This window comes from Vanessa atalanta, chromosome 22 (genome assembly GCF_905147765.1).
Source record: "Vanessa atalanta chromosome 22, ilVanAtal1.2, whole genome shotgun sequence".
Lineage (NCBI taxonomy): Eukaryota > Metazoa > Arthropoda > Insecta > Lepidoptera > Nymphalidae > Vanessa > Vanessa atalanta.
In genome coordinates, this window is record NC_061892.1 from 2,511,636 (window position 1) to 2,536,666 (window position 25,031).

Consider the following 25,031-nt stretch of genomic DNA (forward strand, 5'->3'; position numbering starts at 1 on the left):
GTAGATGGGAGAGCCAATGAACCACCGAATGGTATGTGCTCACTACTACTCTATATTAGTCGCCGTTTCGCCGTGAGAAATTTTAACCATTCCTTACATACCCAATGCGCCACCAATTTTGGGAACACATGTCATGTTCTTTTGCTTAAATGCACGCCACGGAACTTTATAAAAAAAATTGCATAATACACAATATCACCATATCCTATATTAAATTAAATAAATTTAATATTGTAAAAAGACTAATATTTATTTAAGTGTAACAAATAATTTTAATTAAATAAAATAATTGAATAAAATGATCGGAAAAAATTTTCGGATCTTTATTCCAATTTACAATTCAAACAAATTTTCCGACCATCACTCTCGTAGTGATTTCTTGTAACACTACATTGTATGCAAATACGCCTTGATTGGTGATGAACGATGATATAAGATTCAAGATACAATTGGTAATATCACTACGCTCAATTTAATTAAAGCCTATCCAGTATCGATGTTTGCAAACAGCATTCTGTCGGATATTGCCAGACAAGTAATATTTTCAAATTTGTATGTTTCGGTATTTGTATGAATATTAATGTCCAGTGAACTGCGGATATTATATTTTCCACATATTGATTTCGATTGCTTGCAAGTTCACATTCGAAGTTCGCTTAGATTTTGTGTAAGTGTATTAAAGAGTCGACATGACCCGGTGTTTAGAACGCGTGCATCTTAATTGATGATTGCGGGTTCAATTCAAGGCAAGCACTTCATGTTTCATGTGCTTAGTTTGTGTTTATAAATCGTCTCTTGTTTTTTGTGCCATATGTGTACTCGACAACCCGAACAAGAGTAGTGGTGGAATAAATTCTTTCTCTTGTGGAGAAGGTTGTAGCTAAGAGTTTCCTCTTAGCCTAGTAACAGCTTGTAAATGCCCCAGGGCATCTATTTACTCTATTTTATTTATAAATCGATATCGAAGTTTGAACGATATTCTGTCACATTTAAATCAACTAATCCGCACTAGAGATCCTTTTTGAGAATTGTAGAGTATATTCTAGTACTCTAGTACTAGATTACTAGAAGTTCTCAAAAAGGAGGACACACTCAGAAGTGAGTATATTATTTGATACAATAACATCGATATATATGTATATAAAAATGGATCCCTGTATTCCTTGATCGATAATATTTCCTTTTAAAGTTTTCTATTATTTCGTAAAAGGTTCTAACGAAAATAAATATCAAGAGAAATGTGCAATAATTTGGTTTTTTTTAGAAAACTTGATAGCGATTTGCCATATTAGCAGTTTACAAAGATTTCTAATAAGGACTGTGAATATTTATAGGTGACTTGGACCAAAAGATACTATAAATATTCATAGCTAAGATGTGTGAGCTAGTAGATTACAAAAAGATCAGTATTTGTTGATTCTCATACAACATATATTAACACCAAAATAATTGTTTAATAGACATTTATTTTGAAAATATTCTTCTTGTTAGACCGAAAATTCTGAATCGATTAGTGTTATTAAGTGCCTGCTTGAATAAAGTATATTTTGGGTTTTTGAATGGGAAAGTTAGCATTTTTATTCGTTTCTGTTTTTTTATATTTTAACTCTCCAACTTTGTCATAAATTTATACACAGAAGTTGTCAGGGGTACGGAAAAGAAAATAAAAACTCAATTAAATTATTTATCAAACAATGCTTGACATTTCGGAAAGAAGGAATCACTTGATCACGTACCTTATTATGAAAAGTGATCGAAAAAATAAAAATAAACATTTTCATACATTTTTTTATTTAATAAAAAAACCTATTCAACTCATCACTTTTTCATAGTCGAAAAAAATTTAACAGCCTCAAAAATATCACTAGAAACTTCAACGGGCTTCTCGAAGGCAGCAAAGTGACCTCCTACATCTAAATTGGTAGTACGGACTAAATTGGGGTATTTCCAACGCAAGATAAAGTCGGGTTGCTGAATCAAGTCGTATTTAGTTCGGAGACCCCAAGTGGGAACAGATGTTGGGATACTGAAAAAAATGTTTGTTTGTTAAAAAAAAATTTTCTGACTCACAGAAAACCGTCTCTGTACGACATCATTACGATAGAGAAATACTGTTTATAAATCCCGTGTTTACGCATATTTCATATATACTTACATAGGTCTATAACTGTCTATAAAATGTTGAACAAATAATTTTTGATCGTCGAAGTAAAACATTACTTTTATTAAAATTTAACCTAATAGTTGGCACGTAAGTATTTTTTGTATGATTTCAAAATTTACGATTTGATTTATTTATTTTAATGAACATATACGGTAATATAGAAAATCTGCTTGACCAAAAAAAGTCGGTGCTTTGAGAGACGTTTTCAGCAGAACGATGAAAAATGAAGAGATTTACATACAATTCAAATTACATAACAATATAAGTCACTTTCACCACTGAATTTTCATGTGCTTAATTTGTGTTTATAATTCATCTCGTGCTCGGCGGTGAAGAAAAACATCGTGAGGAAACCTGCATTCCACCAACCCGCATTGGAGCAGCGTGGTGAAATATACTCCATACCTTCTCCTCAAAGGGAGAGGAGGCCTTTGCCCAGCAGTGGGAAATATAAAGGCTGTTTATGTTATGTTTATGTATGTTATAAGTCACTTACTTACCTTGAAAGAGTTTCTTCCATTTCATAGTTCAGAATACTTTCCTTATACAATCTGAGCGATGTGGTAATACTTCCAGTACTCCAATAAATGAGCACGTTATCCATTAAATCGGTTACATTGAATGCGCTAAGACCGCCATCGTGTGTGTACTTATTTGCTGGGTCGGTGAAAAGCAAATACTTTTCAATTATATACGAGGCTAGACCTAATGGAGAATCTTGAAGAGCTATACCTGAAATCGGAAAACGGAAGCAACTTAATACAACAATTATTTCAATTTCTGACTGTTCCAAGTATTTGAAGCATAGTAAACAAATCGTATATCATCTCTGTGATATCTAATAAGTGATTTATGTCACGTTAGCAAATAGAACGTTATGCGAATTTTCTTGGGTTCTATCGTGAAAAATAAATAAGTTTATTATAATTTGTCTCAAAGTGAGAATTTGTATTTAAATATATCACAATACATTGTGTTCGCGCCTACGACTACTAATTTAGATGTATATATAATACAGATCATTGATTTAATTTTAAATAGCATTAGTTTCTATATAATCAAACATTTTTTACAACATTTTTATAAAAAAAGAATGTGTCAAAGCGAGTGTGTTGTTTTCCTTCTTTTGTTTTTTTTTTCACTTACTTATAAGCCATCTTATTAACTAACGATACAAGCTGTACTAGATTACAAGAATATATTATACTAGTTTTTGAAGCAAATTTTGTTTTATTGAGTTCGGTATCGGACTCCAGTGTCTAAGTAATAGACACATTGTAATATACGTATCACATAAGTGTAAAATTTATATTTATCGAATTAGAAATTTAAAAAAATGATGAATCAAAAATATTAATAAATGTGAATTAGAAAGTGATCCAAGAAAGCATATTTCGCAAAATCTAAAAGATAGTATTCGGAATTATATTAGGAAAATGTTCGAGAAATTTCGATAGCACTTAAACGAAACTAAATATTTACCCACAGTATCCGGCTTAGTGCTCTGCAAATGTAAATACCCTGATTCCTCTAAATAAAACTGTAGTTTATCCGTGTAAGGATATATTTTATCAACTAAATCGTTTGCTACACATTTTGGACAAATTGCTCCCAACATCAGAGTTAAATGCGCCAACTTCGACGGATTGACTGGAGTACTTGAATGAAAACCAAGTACTTGATTTGGAAATAGTGTGGCTATATGTGAGCCAATAGCATGACCAATATCGCCTCCGTGTACGTAGAACTGCTTATGACCAATCCTTTCCATTAAGTTTCTTAATACAATAGCCATTTGGTATGTTGTTAATCCAGGTCTAACTGGTGCCTGTAATGTATCAAATAATTTTAATATTTTACAAACATCTTAAATTTTAAGTATCACCACAACTCTTTAATTGACCCAGCTCAGATCAAAGTATATATCTTATCTATCTATCGGCTTCAATTCCAGACTAAAATATATATTTTATGATATGACTTATTTTATGATATGACTAGTTGAACTTGCGGCTTTATCACATATCAAACACAAACTTAGAACACGCGTTGGAAGTTTGCGGACGTCTACACGTTGTAAGGAACCTACCTACCAAATTTTAAGATTTTAGCTGTTATAGTTTCTAAGGTTTCGTGATGAATCAGTAAGTGGTATTTTGATTTTATATACATATATAGATTTAGTTCCGCGAACGAGCAAATGTCACTTGATAGATGGAAAACAATAATACTCTTAGTTTTGTTGTTTGGAATATCTGATGAGTAGAGGGTACCTACCCAGACGAGCTAGCACAAAGCCCTACCACTAACTAATGTACAATATTAATATATAATTTTATTTCGTAATTTGTTTCTATTCAAATCGCGATCAGTGCTTTGAAATTAATTGAATTTTCGGCAATTTATCGCAAAATTACATAGAAAATTAGATACGCCGGATTTGAATGCAGTCGATTAAATAAATCTACGTAAATATATTCGTGCATGCAAATATAGAATAACCTCCAATTATGCATGATTTCATCGGTATATACCGACAATATCTAATAATTCCCTCATATTAGAGCTAGAATTATTATTCAAATTGGCTATTGATCAATTTAATACTGTTACATGCTATACGATTAATTCCTCACATGACTCATTATATGAGTGAAACAAAGGATGATGCTGTTTAAATTTACGAAAAAAGAATATATGGTAAAATTTAATACTGATATTAAACAGCTAAAGTTCAAACCCTGCATGAACCTCTGAATATTCACGTATAATATTTATAATTCCACCAGCAACGTATCCTAATATCCTTCAGACGCATTGGAGCAATGGAGGAAAAGTTCCTGACTTCACTCGAGAGGAAAAGATTTTATCCAGCAATAGGAAATTTGACTAGGAACAATTTACTTGTTTATGATACAAATATTCATAATTTCGTATTCCTTGGATGAAAGTGATCATTTGCAGATTTAGAATTTATACATACATTTTTTGTTTTAATCAGACATGCAGCGGAACATGTGAATAAGAACAAAAGGTCGTTTTTATCCGTCTGGCAATTTGTTTCCATTCATACAGCGACTAAGAAAGTTCAAGATTATTTTGATTGTTAGTCGAAAAATCTTAAGAACTTTGAATATGTTTTTAAATTAACATGTATTCTATTTTTAAATTTGAAAAATATTTCAAGTGATAAAGGTACCTATATACCTATTTAACTCCTACAATATTGCAAGGTATAAGTCAATTAACACTTATACTCAAATTGATGTTATTATTATATACACAACCCACACACACTTACATACGCACACTCACGCGTACCAATAAGAACACAGTTTATTAGTAAAAAGTGTCGTATATTTCTACGGCTTTAACTTACTTGAGAGAAAGCAAATCCTGGTAAACTTGGGGCGATCACCTCAAACACAAAATTGTATTCCGGCTTAGCTGATGTAAGTAAAGGTATGATGCCATAGAAATCCCTCACAGAACTAGGCCATCCATGAATGAGCAGTAAAGGTACAACCTGGACAAATAAATGAGTATTAGTAATTTTGATTTTATAAAGTAGTGAATATGCTATATTTTACATATAATGACTGATAATGATTCTACATGTAAAACAAGCTTAATATTTCATTGGAGATATTAAGTAGCGGTAACATGCTGCAAATTGGCAAAATTTTAAAACCATAAGCTATCATTTTTAATTAATTAATATTTATAAATTTTACACCAAAATAGGATAGAATAAAAAATTAACTGACGTTAGTGGTTTCAATTCCGACTAACCGCCATTGAATTTTGAGGTACGTGATAAGTGTTGATAATTTATTTCACCCTAAAAGACAAAGAAAACGCCGTGCGAAATTTACATGTTAAAACAGCTTAGATTATTATTACACTAAGATCCAAAACTTATCTTTAAGAGGAGGGGAATCCTTTGTCGAAGTTTTGTTTTTTCTGATTGAGTATTTATAAATTATTTTGTAAAAAAAAAAACGTATACATTAAGAATCTTATACTGTATGTTGTTATTGAGTATATAACGCCTATGATATTATCATGTCCTAGCATTTTATACAAAAATAAAGCAAAAATTGATTTATAAAAATCTACCGTGTACGGTTTTAAGGCACTGTCTGAATGTAAAGTCAGTCTGATCGATCGCCAGGAATTTAATAAATTAGGATTGATCTAATGAAAACTGGCGTCCAGTTATGAACATAAGATTGCGTTTAAAAATTTACATTCTACCTTATTTGAATAATAAGATATATTGAATATAAATTCGAAATATAATATGTATGTATAACATAGTTCAAAAATAATAGTTTGAATGAAACAATAAAAAATTTAAAAGGTTTTTTTTTAAATAAATTAATGTTACATATCCGCTTGTGTCACCGGCCTTATTTTGAAATATTAATATTTAAAAAAAAAACTTGTTTAACAAATAAAAATTGTTATCAGCTTTATTTTGAGCATTAACATATATTCTATAACTTTGAGTTCAAAAAAATTGTACAGTATTCAACAGTCATCATGTAAGAATATTCTCAAAATTCATTACAGAACATTTTCGCTCAATATTAGAAAGTCACATGCGACATTGACTATAATAACGATTATATCTCTTAATGGATACGCGTATTGAAATTACGTGAACATTCGGCGCAGCGCCTCAAGCTACTTTCTACAAAAGATAAAGTTCGGATAACTTACAATACTGACTTTTCACTAGCGATGATATTATACATAGAAAATTTTTGTGTATTCGAAACCATCGCTAAAGCAAATGTATTTAATAAAAAAAAATATATTTAGTTAAAAATGAAATTATTAAATTGAAAGTAAGCCGACATTCTTGATGATAGAATCAATATTTTGAACCAGCTCTTTATTTAAATTAATGTTGTTAAATAACGATTAAGAATTTGTATTAAGACTATGTGTGTTTCTCACCTTGAGATTTTCCGTATTTTTTGGCTTTATACGCATGAAATGTATATCCAAACCTTGGACGTTCGTTATGTAGTGGTTATACTGGTTCAAGTATTTGACACGCGACCCATACTTGTACTTAAACTGCCAATGAGCGAATATCTGTCCAAGTACGTCATAATTTATACCGTAAGTCGAATCATCTTCTAAGCTCTTGACTCGTGTTGCTCTACGGTACGCTTCCATTTTTCTTCTCAAATTTTCTTGCATCTGAAACACACATTGAAATATTTACTCACACATGCACAGTTTCGTTATGTCTAACCATTACTTAAATCACATATTCCACAGCCAAACGGAAATACTTAGTATTGAATCAGTTCGCTAGGTTGTTGATGCATTTTCCGTATAAGGTTATAGTTTAATACTTAATATTTCTACAGTACCAATATCAGTAGTGACCACTTACAATCACGAGGTTCACTTATAAATCTGTCTAACTTTTTGAAACTAAAATGATACAAGTCACGATAACCGTCACTACCAAACACTGTTTTATAAACATAAATTCCGAACATTTAAATTCAGTAAATCTTGATCGGATTTATGCCCTTTTGTAGTTAATCAGTTAGATAAATACATATTGTTAATAAAGTAATAAAAAGCAATATAAGACTTAAAATAAGTTTGATTAAAATTATTATACGGTACACCACTCCACTGGTGACAGATGGGTTGGTACATTTTTCAACCAGAGACGGAATTGCGAGTCAACGGGGAAATGCTGCTAGCAATCTCGCCACCATTCCACGCGGTCATAATTTGTCAAAAACTCAAGGCCCTAATGTAAATAAATGTATTTTATCTTATACTAGCTGCCTGTCCCGGCTTCACGCTGTTACAAAAAGGTTATATATAACTTTAAGATTGAAGAACGATTTATTTTATAATAAAAAAAAACTTGCTTTTTTCCGAATAGGAAACTCGGAATTATTTTTTCCTACTATGATATGCATGTTCTTTACATATAAACCTTTGCTCTTGGATCTGTTTATCGCATTAAGTAGTTTAAAAGATATTCTACCGCCAAACAACAGTATTGTTGTGTTCCGGTTTGAAGGGTGAGTGAGCCGGTGTAACTACAGGCACAAGGGACATAACATTTTGGTACCCAAGGTCGGTGGCGCATTGGCAATATAAGGAATGGTAAATATTTCTTGGCGGTGGTGACCACTTACCATCAGGTGGCCCATATACTCGTTCAACCTATGCCATAAAAAAAATTAAGCGTACAGATGACGGGACGCAACTTTGTTTTATACTATAAAGAGATAAGACTTTTATTATTACAATAAATATTTCGGAGAGATGGTAAAACGTTGTAGACCTCTAGCGCCGTAAACAGCACAAAGTAAACCCAATTATAAGTTTACGTTAATTAGTCGCGAAGACTAACGAGGTTTGATAATATTTAGAAATTGCCCTGTCTCAATTCTTAACTTTGATTAAGTTACGTTTGCGTTTTGTGGTTACGTTTTGTTTATTGTTAACGTGATTACCAAATACGTAAATTATTTTCATATTGTCTATGTTATTATTTTACATTTAAATTATACAATTCAAACTTATTGTATTAACTTTAATTACGTATTGTGTACGTCTAAAGGAATTCGGAAACCGAATAATTATTAATTTTCCGTCGTTAATTTAACTTTATTATAATTTACAAATATTGTTCCACGTGCTTGTTTATTAGTTTGCAAATATTGTCCTACGCAAATGTTCCTTTTAATATATTGTTGTTACTTATTGAACCGTGGATCTTAGATTTTTGTTTTTTTTTTATGTCATAGGAGTGGTAATTGGGCCACCTGATAGCAATAGGCAAATATTAATTATTTATTGTATCACTGCTAAGAGATGACCAAAGACCCGAGATGGCCCAGTGGTTAGAACGCGTGCATCTTAAAAAATGATTGCGGGTTCAAAAGCGGGTTTTCATGTGCTTAATTTGTGTTTATAATTCATCCGTTATTTTGGTTTATCCATACCCGGTATATATACCAAAATAACATAAATTATTTTGTTTAAATTTTATCTGTCTGTCTGTCTGCTTGTTCCGACTAATCTCTAGAACGACTGGTTCGATTTTGATGGGACTTTCACTGGCAGAAAGCTGATGTAATAAAGAGTAACTTACAACAATCATTTTTTTTATAATTCAAATAACCTCGAAGTCGCGGGTACAAAGTCAAGTCAAAGTCAAAGTCAAAAATCTTTATTCAATATAGAAGTGTTTGCACTTGCTTATTGATTGTCAAAAATCTACCACCGGTTCGGAATTTAGCACCTCGGACCTGAGAAGAACCGGCGAAAGAAACTCAGCGGGATATATTTTTTTTTTCATTTTTTTTAACCATTTTCCATGTAGGTACAATGATAAGTATATATTAGTTGTTTGAAACAGCCTGGAGGCGATCATTTCATTCCCAAGGTGTGCAGTCAACTAAAAAGTCATTAGTGTTGTAATATCCTTTAGCACACAAACGCTCTTTAACGACTCTTTTGAATTTTATAATTGAATAATTTTGAACGTTTTCTGGGATCCTGTTGTAAAAACGTATACATTGCCCCAAAAAAGAGTTACTAACCCTGTGTAATCGGGTACTTGGAGTAACAAGTTTATTCTTGTTCCTAGTGTTAATAGAATGTACGTCACAATTTCTGGGAAAATCATTTATGTTTTTGCGTACATACATAACATTATCAAAAACAAATTGAGAAGCGACAGTCATTATTTTAATTTCTTTAAATTTACCTCTTAACGAATCTTTTGGGACCAGGTTATAAATTGCACGAATAGCCCTCTTCTGCAGTACAAAAATAGTATTAATGTCAGCTGCATTACCCCAGAGTAGGATGCCATACGACATTATACTATGGAAATAACAGAAGTACACAAGGCGTGCCGTATCCACATCAGTCAAAAGTCTAATTTTTTTTACCGCATAGGCTGCAGAGCTAAGTCTATTCGCCAATTTATTTATATGGGGGCCCCATTGGAGCTTAGAGTCTATTGTCATACCAAGGAACTCTGTTGATTCTAAAACATCTAATGCTTCCCCGTTTAAACGTACACTCGTTTTGACACATCTTACATTGGGAGTAGTGAATTTAATACATTTAGTCTTTTTACTATTTAACATTAAATTATTAACACTAAACCAATTTACTATTTCAGAGAGAGTATTGTTCACATCGTCATATATTGAAAGACGTCTTTTTATTTTAAAAATTAAAGAAGTATCATCAGCAAACAATACTATCTCGAGTTTATCACCTAGGAGATGTGGCAGGTCATTTATATAAACAAGGAAGAGAAATGGTCCAAGAATTGATCCTTGAGGGACCCCCACAGTAACTGGAGACCCGGGAGATCTCTTTCCATTTACATCAACCCTCTGAATGCGATTGCTCAGATACGAAATCAGAAGACTGAGTGCAGTGTCCCTAATTCCATAATGACGTAGCTTCCTGACCAAAGTTTCGTGTTGCACACAATCAAAGGCCTTAGATAAATCACAAAATATCCCTAAGGCATCCTGTGACTCCTCCCAGGCCCTGTAAATATTTTTAACGAGCTCAACACCAGCGTCAGTTGTCGAGCGACCCCTTGTAAATCCAAATTGTTTCTTGTGTAGCAACTTGTTATTGTTAAAATGTACTAGCATTTGATTTAGTAATAACTTTTCAAAGATCTTGCTAAGAGTTGGTAGTACAGAGATGGGCCTATAGTTGTTGGGGTCTGATGTACTACCTGATTTAAATATTGGTAATACTCTACTATGTTTCATGAGGTCAGGAAACACGCCACTAAGGACACATTTATTAAATATAGTGACAAGGTAGGGTGCGATTACATCAATTATTGAATTGACTACCTTGACAGAGATCCCCCACAGATCGGCCGTTTTCTTAATATCTAGTGATCTGAAGGAACTTATTACATCACTTACACTTACTGTATTAAATTTAAAGCTAATATTACATTCTTCCACATGGTTTTTTAATAATGATTCAGCAACGGTAGGAGAGGAATTTAATGAGTTAGTTGTCGAAAATGGAATGTCAGCAAAAAAATTTTCAAAAACAATTGCAACATCCCGATCTGAGGAAAAAAAATTGTTGTCAATAGATAAGCTAAAGTCGGAGATGTTATTTTTGACTCTTCCAGTTTCACAATTAATAATTTTCCATGTCATTTTAATTTTATCAGGTGCCTCAATAATTTTTTTTTTTATATGCAATGATTTAGCTGTATGACATACACGTTTGAATAGTTTAGAGTAGGCACTAACATAACTGATAAATGAAAAAGACCGGTTGTATGATCTTTCACTATAAAGTTCATACAACCTCTGCCTACTCTTGTGAATTCCGACAGTCGCCCAATCATTAAATTTAAGAAAATTCCTAGAATAGACTGTCTTGGAAGTAAATATGGCATTAAATTCTGTTTTAATTAATTTAAAAAAATTGTTATAAAGCTCATTAGAATTATCATTTAATTGTAAATATGAGAGCTTTGCCATGATATTACTTCTGAACTTCTCAATTCGATACAAATTGATTGGAACAAATGTCTGTTTTAAATCCTTAGCATTGTTATTTATTTGCGAATTAAATGAAGCCAACTGTCCACAATGATCAGAACTTAACATATTTATAATACATTTATGATTAGGTACACAGTTGGTAAATATGTTGTCAATACATGTTCCAGTGGATTCAGTGATTCTAGTTGGCTCTAAGAATAAGTTAATGAGGTTATATGAATATAATAATGATCTGAATCTAATACTTGTGCTACAGTTTTCTAATAAATTTATGTTGAAGTCACCACAAATAAAAATATATTTACTTGATCCAGATAATTTCAATAATGCACTTTCCAATATTTTCTCAAATGCCTCATATAACCCGCTAGGAGGTCTGTATACGCATACAACAATGACATGCTCAAGCTCTGCACAGGCTATTTCAATAGTCTGCTCAATAGAAAGGCTCACAACATCCTTACGTTCTTTAAATTTTAGATTTTTGTTAATAAGTATTAATGAGCCACCACGTATAGCTTTTTTTCTATTGAACATACTAGCCATCTGGTGACCACTAAAGTTAAACATAAACTGATAATTTACAAGCCAATGTTCTGTTATACATAAAATATCAATGGCATTACTGTTTATGAATAACTCAATTTCTAAATCTTTTCCTGTCATTCCTTGAATGTTTTGGTGCACCAGGTTTACAAGTTTACTATTATTATTGTTTTGATTATTTCTAATTTTAAGATTTAGGAATTTATCCAAGGTTAAATTACTATTAGGTAAATTAATATTAGTATTAATAATACTTGAGCCAGAGACTATCTCTTTTGTCTTAAAATTCAATTTAAATTACTTTTATCAGTGTTAATATAAATTAAATTGTTATTTTTATTATGCATATGATCCTTGGTAACATTAGGCATAAAATAATTATTGATATTGTAAGCTATTAGGTTACCAATTTGTCTTCTCGATTTTATTGGTAGGTACATAGTACCCTCTGTCAACTTAAATCTATATATGAATTTATTAATGTCAAATAACATAAAATCATTGCTACAATGTCGGGTCAAATTGTATAAAGATACATTTAAGTCATAAATATGTAAATTCTGTGCATCTGTCAAGGTATGTGAATATGGAAATGTACTAATTATAAATTTGCATTTCTTTTGATTTTGAAAAACAACTAGTAATAACTATTTCACAAATATTTAATTCTATAAACAAATTTTAGGAAATTTATATTGATAATAATAATTATTTAGGTTAGTTTAGAATATAATATAATAAATAAAAATAATCGTTTGCACTCAGAAATTTTATATTGAGTGTTTGTCTTTCATAAGAAAATTCGTCATTAATTAAACAAACTTTAAAGAACCACTGAAAAATACTTACAGAATCGCTGAATAAAATCCGGTAAGGCCGTATTGATGTATCTTGTCCGTTACTAGTGTTTCGTCCCCACCAGACATTCAAGTCAAATTCTGGTAGATCAGGTGTAGCCAAAAATGAACTATAAAATTTGTAGAACAACACCGCTACAACAACTGCCCCCACTATTGTTATAACTTTGCAAATCTGTAAATAAAATATACAACGCTATAATTTATACACTTAATACGAATTATAATTTAATTATAATATTACTATATTTTTTGGGACAATTAATTATTATTAGACTTCATTGTCAATAGGATTCAGAGCCAAGATGGCCTAGTGGTTAGAACGCGTGCATCGTAACTGATGATTACGGGTTCAAACCCAGGCAAGCACCACTGAATTTTCATGTGCCTAATTTGTATTTAGAATCCATCTCGTGCTCGGCGGTAAGGAAAACATCGTGAGGAAACCTACACGTGTCTAATTACAACGAAATTCTGCCACATGTGTACCACCACCCCTATAATAATGTGTTTAATGTATCACTGGAATTGTATCGCTCGCTAACTTTTATTTTTACTTCATGTCGGTAGCGGACTCGCTCACCATTCAAACCAGAACACGACAAATTGCTGTTTTGCGGTAGAATCTACAAGGAGTGAATGGGACCTACCCAGATGGGCTTGCACAAAGTCCTAGTAAATAAAAAAAATCAAGTAACTAAAGTAAGTTAATTTAAATATGAAAAACAAACATATTAGTTATGAAATCCTCTAGAACTCCTTTTCTCGCGAGGTGAAGATTTTTACTATCTCAGTGAGAATACTTCAAGGTTCGTCGCTATATACCTGGTATCAAGAGTGGGAATAACACCTTGATCTCTAGTGGAAACCATGAGTTTCAAATCGGAAATGTAAGATTTTATTTGGATTCTTACGCAAAAATCTCGTTCTTGGAGATAAATGTCAAATCATCCCGAAGCTTCTTGTAAATATTGTAAACAGTTAAAAATATATTCAGAGATAATTATATTGAACTGTCAGTGCAGTAGTATGAAGAAATAGATTTAAACTTGTTATTAATGGTCTTTAAACATCACTGAGACATTTAAGGGGTATCGTTTAACTCTTTAACACTTAGCACACATTAGTGTGACTTCTCGATTGATCTATATGTAATAGCAATTTAAAATGTTTTTTTTTACGAAATCTCAATAAATAAATTAATTTAATTTAAATTTTAGAATAATTTATCAAAACCGTTTGTCAAAACCAATACATATTAATCGATCTTATTGATAAAATTGTTAATAATCGATTTCGGATACATCCGCTCGTCAGTGAATTATAATAAATACTAGCGACCCTCCCTGGCTTCGCACGGGTGCAATGCTGATAATAAATATACTACAGTATGTCTTACAACGTTCACAGTTTTTCAGACGTTAGACAATATAAACCACTATGTCCCTGAGTTTTAAATTAAATTAAATTTGAATTATATCCTGTAAATATTGATCTATATTAAAAGCACTATGTATTTAAGGTACTTAATTTGATAAGTATTAATGCTGTATTGCATAAAATCGCTTCGAAAATAAGCCATTATTTCTCGTAAAAAGTAAAAGATAAAAAACGGTTATTTTGGGTTATCGATAAGAGATAGACATATACTATTGTGGACCTTTTTGAAGACCTTTTTAAGATGTACAATACTATAGTACATTATTTTGATCTATCTCGTATGGTTCAGCCAGCGTTTGCAATATAAGCGCAAAAAATGTATTTATTTACGACATCACTTTAGAAACCTCTAAAATTATCAGTGTTTGTCTTCTATATTGTGCACGTATTATACATATAAACGTTCCTCTTGAATCAATCTACATATTAAAAAAGACCGCATCAAAATCCATCGTGTAATTTTAAACATCTAAGGATACATAGGAACAAACAGCGTAAGGTAAGCGAATTTGTTTTATACTATGTAATGATGATGCACTTTAAATGATATACACATTTCATTCAAAATTGCAACATGACGATTCAAAAGTGCTTTTATATCTAACTTGAATAGATCATATTTTGATTTTGATTTATTCCCCATTTCACATTTCGTTGCGAGGGTAACCCGACATAGCCGTAGAGTTCACGTGCAGGCCCATAGAGTTTATTTGCTTGCTAGTAATAGGTTGTAACTTGAACCCGATACCAAAGAATTACGAGCTAGCCATTAGAGTCACGAATTATTTTATCGAATAAAGTGACTTCATATATCGAAATCAACATAAAAGAGAGAATTTTACTGTACTTATATTTTAGTCAATTTGTTTTAAATAATTCGAGCTTATTTAATTTGTAAAGATGCAATAAAAAAAAAGAAAACTTACGTACATTGAAATTTGTTTTCCTTTCATTACGTTGCGTTTGTTTTATTTCAATCGGCTTTTTGTTCGTTTTCTTCTTTGGCGCCATTTTTTTTTAATTAAACAAAAAATTCACGACTATTGACTCTCCTTTATTACTATCATAATTAAACTACAATCAAAAATAATATTTATCTTATCGAAAGTTAAATATTTAGGAAATTATCTATATTTTATCTTATCTGTGGGATAATCCTGATTTCATAATACGCTTCTGTTGTAAATGACGTGGACCAAACAAATTAGATTTTTGCCCGTTTATCTAATTTTAACTTTTTGACTTGCGGAACAGAGTCGTGTGACGTGACGGCGAACGGCGTGACGCTCTCCTTTACTGCCTTGTTTATCTCCGCCGCCGAGCTCGACTCCCCACACAAGTGTGCTTGGTACGTATTCTATGTGCATTGTTGCTGTGCTAATATTATAATAAAAAATATATTTATTTTATTTTTGTTTTATTCTTTTTACTGCTTGTTTATAAAAATTATACAATATTTCAATAACCACTAATTTTGATATTTCACATCTGTCGAACGATCCGGTGATTGCTAAAATTATTTATTAAATAATTAAATGATTTATTATTAATAATAATTATTTTTTTACGGATGAAAACATACATAACATAAACAGCCTGTAAATTTCCCACTGCTGGGCTAAGGCCTCCCGAGGAGAAGGTTTGGAGCATATTCCATACACATGTGACAGAATTTGAAAAACACCAAAAACCAGCAATTATTCAATATATGCGTTTTCGTCAGATATAATATGTTCTAAAACAGACTAGTGAGTTCACAGAGTAGTTTTTAAAAACTAAACATTAATTTGTGAAGACGGAAACCTGAGGTTATTTTCATTTGTAACGTGTGCTCTATTAGGATAAACCATGCAAAAAAGCTCGACATGTCATATTTTACGTTTAAAGATAAGAAATACATTATACTGGGAGCTTGACATTTGATAAAACTTAATAAATGATTTTGATAAAAATGTTAGGTGTGCAAATTTTAATTACATTTTTTGACCGTTTGACGTTCAATTAAATGAAGACTTGAGAACGAAATAAAATCTACTCAATCACTCCAATTATTTAAAACAGAAAATAAAAGTTAAATTGGCAGGGTTCTACTCTCTGGATTAGTTGACATTGGTACTTAAATCAGTTGTAATTCATCCAATTTAACACCGTTTCAAATGAATAAAATTAACAAAGTATTAATTTTACATGTGTATGATATTCTTTATATATTTAATTTTCCGAAACATATTGATGAACATTATAATTATTTATAAAGATTACGTAAAATAAACGTTTGCGAGTTTGGCCAGTGAAAGATACTATTACAGGATCGTCTAGATTCTACGGACGTTGTTAGTAACGTGAGATCAAGAAGGCGGTTCGATAATGTACCGCTACCTACAGTTCGTAACTTTACACTATCTAAGATACATCTATTATTTTTAATCTTTTACTGTAAGTATAAATTATATCAAAAATTTAATAAATACCCAACACGGATTAAATGGACATCACAACTGATTTTTATATCAATAATGCGTTTACTTACTTTTTTAATGACTATCTCACATCACTAACATATCACATAAGAAGCATCAAATAAGCCATCAAAAATCGCCTCTTTGGTAAGTATTTGTAAATGAGATCAAGTATGTACTTTTAAAATTAATTTGATGAGTTCGAAACTTAAAATAACACTAAAACAGTCCTACACCAAACCTGTCAAACGAGTGTAAGCCTAAAAATCAATCTAACTTTCGAGAAAAATTACTATGCAGTATTTTTAATATTCGTCTCAGTAATTGTTCGTGTTATGTTTTTCGTGTACATTTCGATTTACCAATTTTATTAATAACATTAGCTCAAATTGGAAAACAGATAAAAAAAATCCGTTAAGTACGCCTGAAAAATGTGCGTACCCTTGCATAAATTCCCAAGAAAAAAAAAATTACGATCGGCATGGCTACAATTCTAATGAAATTGTTTAAAAAAATCGATTCTTTTTTTGCAAACATATACGACTTTCACTATGATCACCACCGAAAAAAAAACACACAAAAATCCTGCGATAATCCAACACTGACCCATTTAAGAGAAGGATCAATTTCATAAGTCCCCAAAAATATTCAAGACGATTTTAAAAATATATATTATATATAAAGATCTCCCAAATGAACATTAATTGTAGATAAGATTAATTTTGATTGATTGAATAGTAACGGAAATAACAATATTTCCATTCATTATAATTGCAGAATTATACATAATATAATATAATTATATCGTATTCTTTATATATGTTATCGAAGGTGCGCCTCTCCATGTAAAATTATCAGCTTATATTGGTATGAGTTAAGTTCGTAATTATAAGGTTTTTCCTTTTTTATGGTATAGGTATGAACAAATGGTCACCAGCGCCCATAGACAATGCTGCTCTGAGAAATATTGATACTTATATCGCCAATGCACCACCAACCTTGGGAACTAAGATATCAACTCCTTTCTGCCTGTAGTTGTACTGGCTCACTCACCCTTAAAACTGGTCCCCAACCATTCTAAGTGATGTTTAGTGGTAGAATATCTGATGAGTAGATGATACCCACCCAGACGGGTTTGCATAAAGCCCTACGAGCAAGGCGGATGAGATGGAATATAGGAATAATATAGGCAAAAAAAACACTATTAGTAATATTATGAATGCGAAAGTTAGAATATATGAGTACTTGTTACTCAATCACCAGAACGAGTGAAAGGTACAAATACAGACTGTAGCCTGGAATATGAAATAATTTATTGTACTTTGTAGTAATGTACCTGGAAACGATTCCACATTCACCCAAACAGGCATGGCCCCCATGTTAAGATATCGGCATTGTAGTAAAATAAACTTAACAAACATAAGCTAATATGGATTTTTGTACTGTCTCAAGCACACAATGATTTCTTGCGAGTACGAGCGTCACACAATCTTACTAATGAAAGACAATAATTTAAAGTTGGCACGCCTTCGTGAGTGAATATATCCATAAAAATTAAAGTGACAAATTGAACAAACATCACAGTAATAACAAAACATGAAACGAAAACGTACTATGTTGCGTTCGCTTTTGATTTTGTATTCGTTTTCTGTTGCTTCACTCTAATTCTCCACGCGCGCCCTTTTGTTTTGCTGTGGTATAACTCTGCAAAAACACATCTTACACAACGTGCAGTCTTTATTTCCTTGTTCTATTAATTCACGACTGGAAAGATTTTATCCGAAGAACGGCTTTATATGCAAGAGCCAGTAATACAATATAGGTATACCACAAACACAAGAAAATAAATTGAATTTTAATTATCCTAACTCACTTTGTGGTAGGGCGTTATGCAAGCCAATGCATTTAGGTACCTGGTGGTATATGATGAATCCAGTCCAACTAACAACAATACTTAGTATTGTTGTGTTCTCGTTTGAAGAATGAATGACCCAGTGTAACTAAAGATACAACGTATCAGTTCTCAAGGTCAGTGGTGCATTGGCGTTGTAAGGAATACTTAAAATTTCTTCCAATATCTATGGCTAGTGAGGACCACTGATAATCTGATGACAAAGGAATGTTTCTTGTACTATTTGTGAAAATAACAACTTAACACCAGCTGGTCCATTTGACTATTTATTTACTAGCAAATTTTAAAGGGGTTATTCTACTAACCTTCAACGGATGATTGGATGACAACTACCCAAACGAGCTTATATAAAGCCCTACTAATCTCGTTCAGGATTACATTACTTGGTAATTGATTAAGGTTGCTCTTCAATATCTAAATTATCAACCTACATACCTAAGTGACTATATTATTTATGTATCTATTAATTTAGAGACCCGTTTAAATACATACAAAAAAAATATACCGAAGTCGATCGCACAATCACCAAACAGGAGATTTAAAAATATAAATATGTACATATTGTACAAAAAAGCGGTTAATGCTGAAAGCATTCTCTATCTACCGATTTAAGCCCTTAAAATAAAATACTGTATGGGTTCGTTAAAGCCATACGTAAAAATAATATTTTGTTTATAATAAGCGATATATGTGAAAATGAACATTGAAATATTATGTTTAAAATAACGCTTACTTAACTTTTAGGATCATTTTTTATAAAAAGTGCCATTATTTATTTCCATCATCATTTTGCTCCAATGTTGGTTATTGGTTACACATGTATGTATGTGCACAAGAAGTAAGGATAAGCTTATAACGCCAAGTTTCCGACTCCGCAAAGTCAAAATCATTCTTGGGGCAAGGTATCCGTTTCTATGATACAATTCCGCAGACATTTTTAACTTTGACGTTTCATAGATTCTAGACATTTGTAAAAATACATTGGTAATGAAAACATATTATTCTATACAAGATTATATAGATGATAAAAAACCGTGGAGGTAATGCTTGTTGACTCCCAGGCAGGAGACATAACATACATATATAATTGTATTTAACTAATATGACTGTATTTTTAGTTGTTGAAAAAAATTACTACTGAGTTTTTTGTCGGTTCTTCACGGTAGAGTCTACATTCCGAATCGGTGGTAGCTTTACTTGAAATAGTTTGTTAAATGACGATTCAAAAGTGCTTGTAAAATTCTAATTAAATAAAGTATATTCCGATTTTGATTTTTAGAAAAAATGTGTACCACTAAGCACGAGACTAATTTTAATCACAAATTAAGCACGTGAAAAGGTAAAGCACATTCCTGGGTTAAAGTCATCATATAATCTGCCAAACAGCTGTGTTCCGCTTTAAGGGATGAATAAGCCAATGTTACTACAGGCACAAGGGACATAACATCTTAGCTCCCAAGGTCGCTGATGCATTGGTAATGTAAAGATTGGTTAATATCTCATACAGCACCAACGGCTTTGGGTATTGGGACCACTTATCAGTCGACTGATTTGTCAAAATGATAATAAAAAAAAGTATCTTTACCAAAAACGCTTTTATATCATAGTTTTCTGTAAATTAAAAATTAGCTACATTTGTTTTGCTGATTCTACACTGAATTAAATAAAGATATTGTGATAGATAATGTATCTTTATTTGTTCGACGTAAATTTTTCATTCTGCAAGTAATCCTATCCTCTATCTTCCCATTGAGATAATTTCTGTTACTTTCTTTTAGAATTTTGTGATCTTTAGTGTTTCATCACACTTTAATACATGGTTTCATCTGAAAAACAGAACAGTTTTCTAGGTCATTCGTTTCAGCACAGCCTTTCAAAAGCCTCCCCTTGTGTATGCTACACTTCGCTACAAAAGTCTTGAGCGGTAAAATAAATCGGTTACTTTTGAACTTTTCCAAATAATAGATGTCGCTGGTGACTTCAGGTGATTAACTGACTTTAAATAACTTTTTTTGCAATATATTGAATATCTTTTTTTAATTGTATCGACAGTAATAATAAAATAAAATAAAATTTAAATTTATTGATACTCTTTTGAGATTATTTACACGTGTTAAGCTGAATCTACTATAACTGTAACCTCAGCAATCTGCCGAATCGTTACTGAGTTTTTATAAATGAAAGTAACATTAAAACTCTCTCTCCTGACAATGTCTGTCAATTAGAAAGCTTTCTTAAATCACGTAACTCATTTCGATTTTTAAATTAATAATATTTTACACTTTTTTTTATGTTATAGTTGGCAAACGAGTAGGAGGCTCACCTGATGGAAAGTGACTACCACCGCCCATGGACATCTGCAAATCCGGGGGGCTTGCAGGTGCGTTGCCGGCCTTTAAGGAAAAAGTACGCTCTTTTCTTGAAGGTTCCCAAGTCGTATCGGTTCGGAAAAATCGCCGGCGAAAGCTGGTTCCACAGAGTGGTTGTGTATATTTATAGATTGACAGTGACCTAAATAAGACTGACAATTAACATATACTTTATTCCAACCATAACAGAAAAAAGCCAAATAAACAACATTTGCCAGCAAATTATCGCGATATCATTGGTTGAGATCTTGATTAATCTATGGTATTCACTATGGATTTTCGAAAAAATGGCGGAATTTTGTAAGCATTTTCAGTGTAAAAAGTAGTTAAGTGTAACAGTATTGTATTATAAATAAAGATATATTAATCATAAACTCTTAGTAGTGCACAACATAGCTGAGTTAGTAGCAAATCGCACGATATAAAATCTAAGGCTTGTTTATCTTTTTTCCTACTTCCATTGGAATAGACTATACTTTAGCGTATTAACTAATAGTAATACACTGTATAGTTAATGTTGTCTATGATATTTCGAATAAAAATTTCAATATTCCATATATGGCTGCTATAGGCGATTGTACCGTTGGAACAAAGTGCTCCAACGTTATTACAAGACGCAATATCATTTTCATACGAAGGAAATTTTATCAAACGTCTTTATAAATTCAGTCCTATTTCAAGTCAATTTGCAAATTTGTTTTGAAATATTATCATATATTATACGTTCTTATGGTGAAATATTAGACGATCTGCTATCAGACAGGTATTAACATATTATAATCATTTTAGTATAAACTTTCAGGCTCGCGTTGAGACTCAATGAACATTTATTGTACAATTGTACGTACATGTAAAAAAATTAAATGTCACAATTAAAAAATATTATATTATTGATAAAAAGCGTGGACTTAGTATTCGGTATAATAGACAGGAATATAAATGTAATTGTACTTGATTGACAAATTTTGTAATTAATATGGTGAAAAGTAACTGAGTCTCTTGCCGGTTGTACTCGGTAGAATCTACTTACCGAACCGGTGGTAGGTTAACATTAATTCGACACTTTAATATGACGATTTAAAAATGTTATTATGAGTCTATGTGAATAAAGATTTTGATCTTTTGATGTAAATATATTTCGTGTATTACTTTTGTAATAGACGGTTCTAACGCTTTGGCTCAAATTTTGGATTAAGATAAGGTTTTTACTATGTAGAAGGTATTTTTAAATAGAAGGTATTTCAAATTTCTTTTTTGCGAGCGTCTCATTTAGACTCTAGTGAAACTCGGCCTCCCAGGTACTGTATAATATAATGTTATTGACATTGATTGCACGTATAATTGGGCATGTCAATTATTATTGTAACCATCTGTGCGATTCTGTGAAAATTCACTTCGTAATTTGATACTTATACTACGGTATAAATTTTATATTTTATAGCCAAAGTCGTATATCACATCACGCTCGTGTTCAGCGGTGAGTTACGTTTAAAAACATTGTTGGTGCAGTAGAACTATTCTATAGTTCTACTGCACCAACAATGTTTTTAATACATTAACAGCCTGTAAATTTCCCACTGCTGGGCTAAGACCTACTCTCCCTTTGAGGAGAAGGTTTTGTAGCATATTCCAACTCGCTGCTCCAATGCGGGTTGGTGGAATACACATGTGGCAGAATTTCGTTGAAATTAGATACATGCAGGTTTCCTCACGATGTTTTCCTTCACCGCCGAGCACGAGATGAATTATAAACACAAATTAAGCACATGAAAATTCAGTGGTGCTTGCCTATGTTTGAACCCGAAATCATCGATTAAGATATACGCGTTCTAACCACTGGGCCATCTCGACTTCTTTAATATATTTTTTTAAATATATGAACCATAATTACCGACAGTTTTGATTTAATGATCGTTATTATTGTTCGACTAAACCCTGACTTCTATTTTTCTTTCATGAATTTGACATACCAAAGAAGATATCATTATTTGACTGAATCACTATTTGATTACTCCCTAAATAACATTCGCCCATCCACATTAAACTACACGTGAAACTAAAACACGAAGATAATTATATTTTTGCTGACTTTACTCTTATGTTTATATTCACGCACATTAATACATCTTGTAAGTACGAACGTTACTCACACTAATGAACGCCGATACTTTAACGTGGAAGCCACCGGTATTTAATTGTATAATACACTGCTATATGTGTATGTCATTGTAAAGTAACAGACCGTTACCGTCTCACTGCTGTGCAAAGTCCTCCTATTTTTTTTTGAAGAGTACGTTTGGAACTCGTTCCAGTACTCTGCTCCAATGTGACTTGATGGATACACGTCCTGGGTTCTATCCACGACGTGCAGGTTTTCTCAAGATGATCCCTTTCACCGTCGAGCAAGAGATGAATAATTAATACTAATTATACACATGAACTCACATCGAAGATTCAAGTCTTGTACTCGGCGATCACAGCATGTTGAGCACAACGGATAGGATTGATCTATTAAATAGAATAAGATAATTCTTATTTAATTTACATTTATTGCAAGTTTTTTATATTAACCTTAATAGGACACAAACATTGTCAAATTGTTTTTCATAAACATCAATCATTTTTATGGAATTTGATGTAAAAAATAAAAATAAAAATATCTGTTTCCGCCCGGGATCGAACCGGGGGCCTTCTGCGTGTTAGGCAGATGTGATAACCGCTACACCACGGAAACGTTGAATGTACTTTGCAATTTAATAAACAAGTACTTTTTGATTATATTATTTAATGTCTATAATATAATTTTATAACCCAGATAATTTATAAAACATATTATATAAAGCAATTACAGCAGTTAATATTAAACTAAGCTATTTATTACTGAGTAAAAACATTTAGTACGACGGCAGCGTAGGTTTAAACAGAAATCAAAACAGAAATTTACACTATTGCCTGTTGCATTCATGCAACTTTTGTAAATGTTAATCTTTAGGTATAATTTAGTATAAACTATTGGTGCAATAAAATATAAATAAAAAAAGAAATAAATAATTCTAAAATGTATGTGACAATTGATTGGTGTAAAAATCAATAGAAAAAATTTTAGTTAATTCAAATTCACACACAATTACCAAAATTTAGTGTCATCAATTTAAATGTTAATTTCACTGAACTCATTTCATGATTTCAATTAAGCCACTACACAACTTAACCAGCAGGTCCTACGACGCGTGGGAATGCAACAAAAACATACAGTTATTATAAATAAATAATAAAAACTTAAAAGACACAAAAGCTAATGAAGTCTCCACATATTACCACAAAAACACAACGAAATGGAGGCGTAGACTAAAATTAAAACCTAATTAAGCAACTCTAAGAATTTATGTAAACCACGAACACAAAAAGTAATTAAAACAAAAGGTAACTTTGGAAAAACGAGAGGTGTCTTGTTGCTTTCGTTTTATACTACAAATAAAAAAAAAATATCATCGTTATAAGTATCGTTGGGGAGACCGCGTCTCGGCAAACGTAGTGTAGGACGTCCTGAGGCACGGTGGAGTGACGATTTGCGCAAGACGGCTGGCAGGAGCTGGATGCGAGTTGCCGAAGAAAGACCACAGTGGCGTGCATTTGGAGAGGCCTATGTTTAGCAGTGGACGAATGTGGGCTGATGATGATGATGATAAAAAAAACAAACACCATCATCATGCCCTTATCCCAA

The 25,031-nt window shown here is 31.8% G+C and overlaps 1 protein-coding gene and 1 non-coding gene across 2 annotated transcripts; both read right to left on the reverse strand.

Moving 5' to 3' along the window:
* Nucleotides 1–1,654: 1,654 nt before the first annotated feature.
* Nucleotides 1,655–15,934, reverse strand: LOC125072577 (juvenile hormone epoxide hydrolase-like). The gene is made up of 8 exons (XM_047683207.1): nt 15,845–15,934; nt 13,120–13,302; nt 7,130–7,378; nt 5,544–5,690; nt 3,647–3,992; nt 2,665–2,896; nt 1,772–2,026; nt 1,655–1,735 (listed from the first exon to the last, which is right to left on the reverse strand). Exons 1-7 carry the CDS (start codon nt 15,932–15,934, stop codon nt 1,819–1,821), a joined length of 1,455 nt encoding a protein of 484 aa, XP_047539163.1. The 3' UTR covers nt 1,655–1,735; nt 1,772–1,818.
* Nucleotides 15,935–23,968: 8,034 nt separating this feature from the next.
* On the reverse strand, nt 23,969–24,041 carry Trnav-aac. The gene has a single exon. It is a non-coding gene; the product is annotated as a tRNA-Val (tRNA).
* Nucleotides 24,042–25,031: the final 990 nt, after the last annotated feature.

Excerpts from the sequence above, each read along its gene's own strand:
- LOC125072577 (XM_047683207.1), bottom strand. The coding sequence starts at position 15,934 with ATGCACATAGAATACGTACCAAGCACACTTGTGTGGGGAGTCGAGCTC. Across the intron at positions 5,691-7,129 it reads AAAATACGGAAAATCTCAAG|GTTGTACCTTTACTGCTCAT; the intron begins GTGAGAAACACA and ends TTATTTGTCCAG. Across the intron at positions 3,993-5,543 it reads CAGGATTTGCTTTCTCTCAA|GCACCAGTTAGACCTGGATT; the intron begins GTAAGTTAAAGC and ends GATACATTACAG.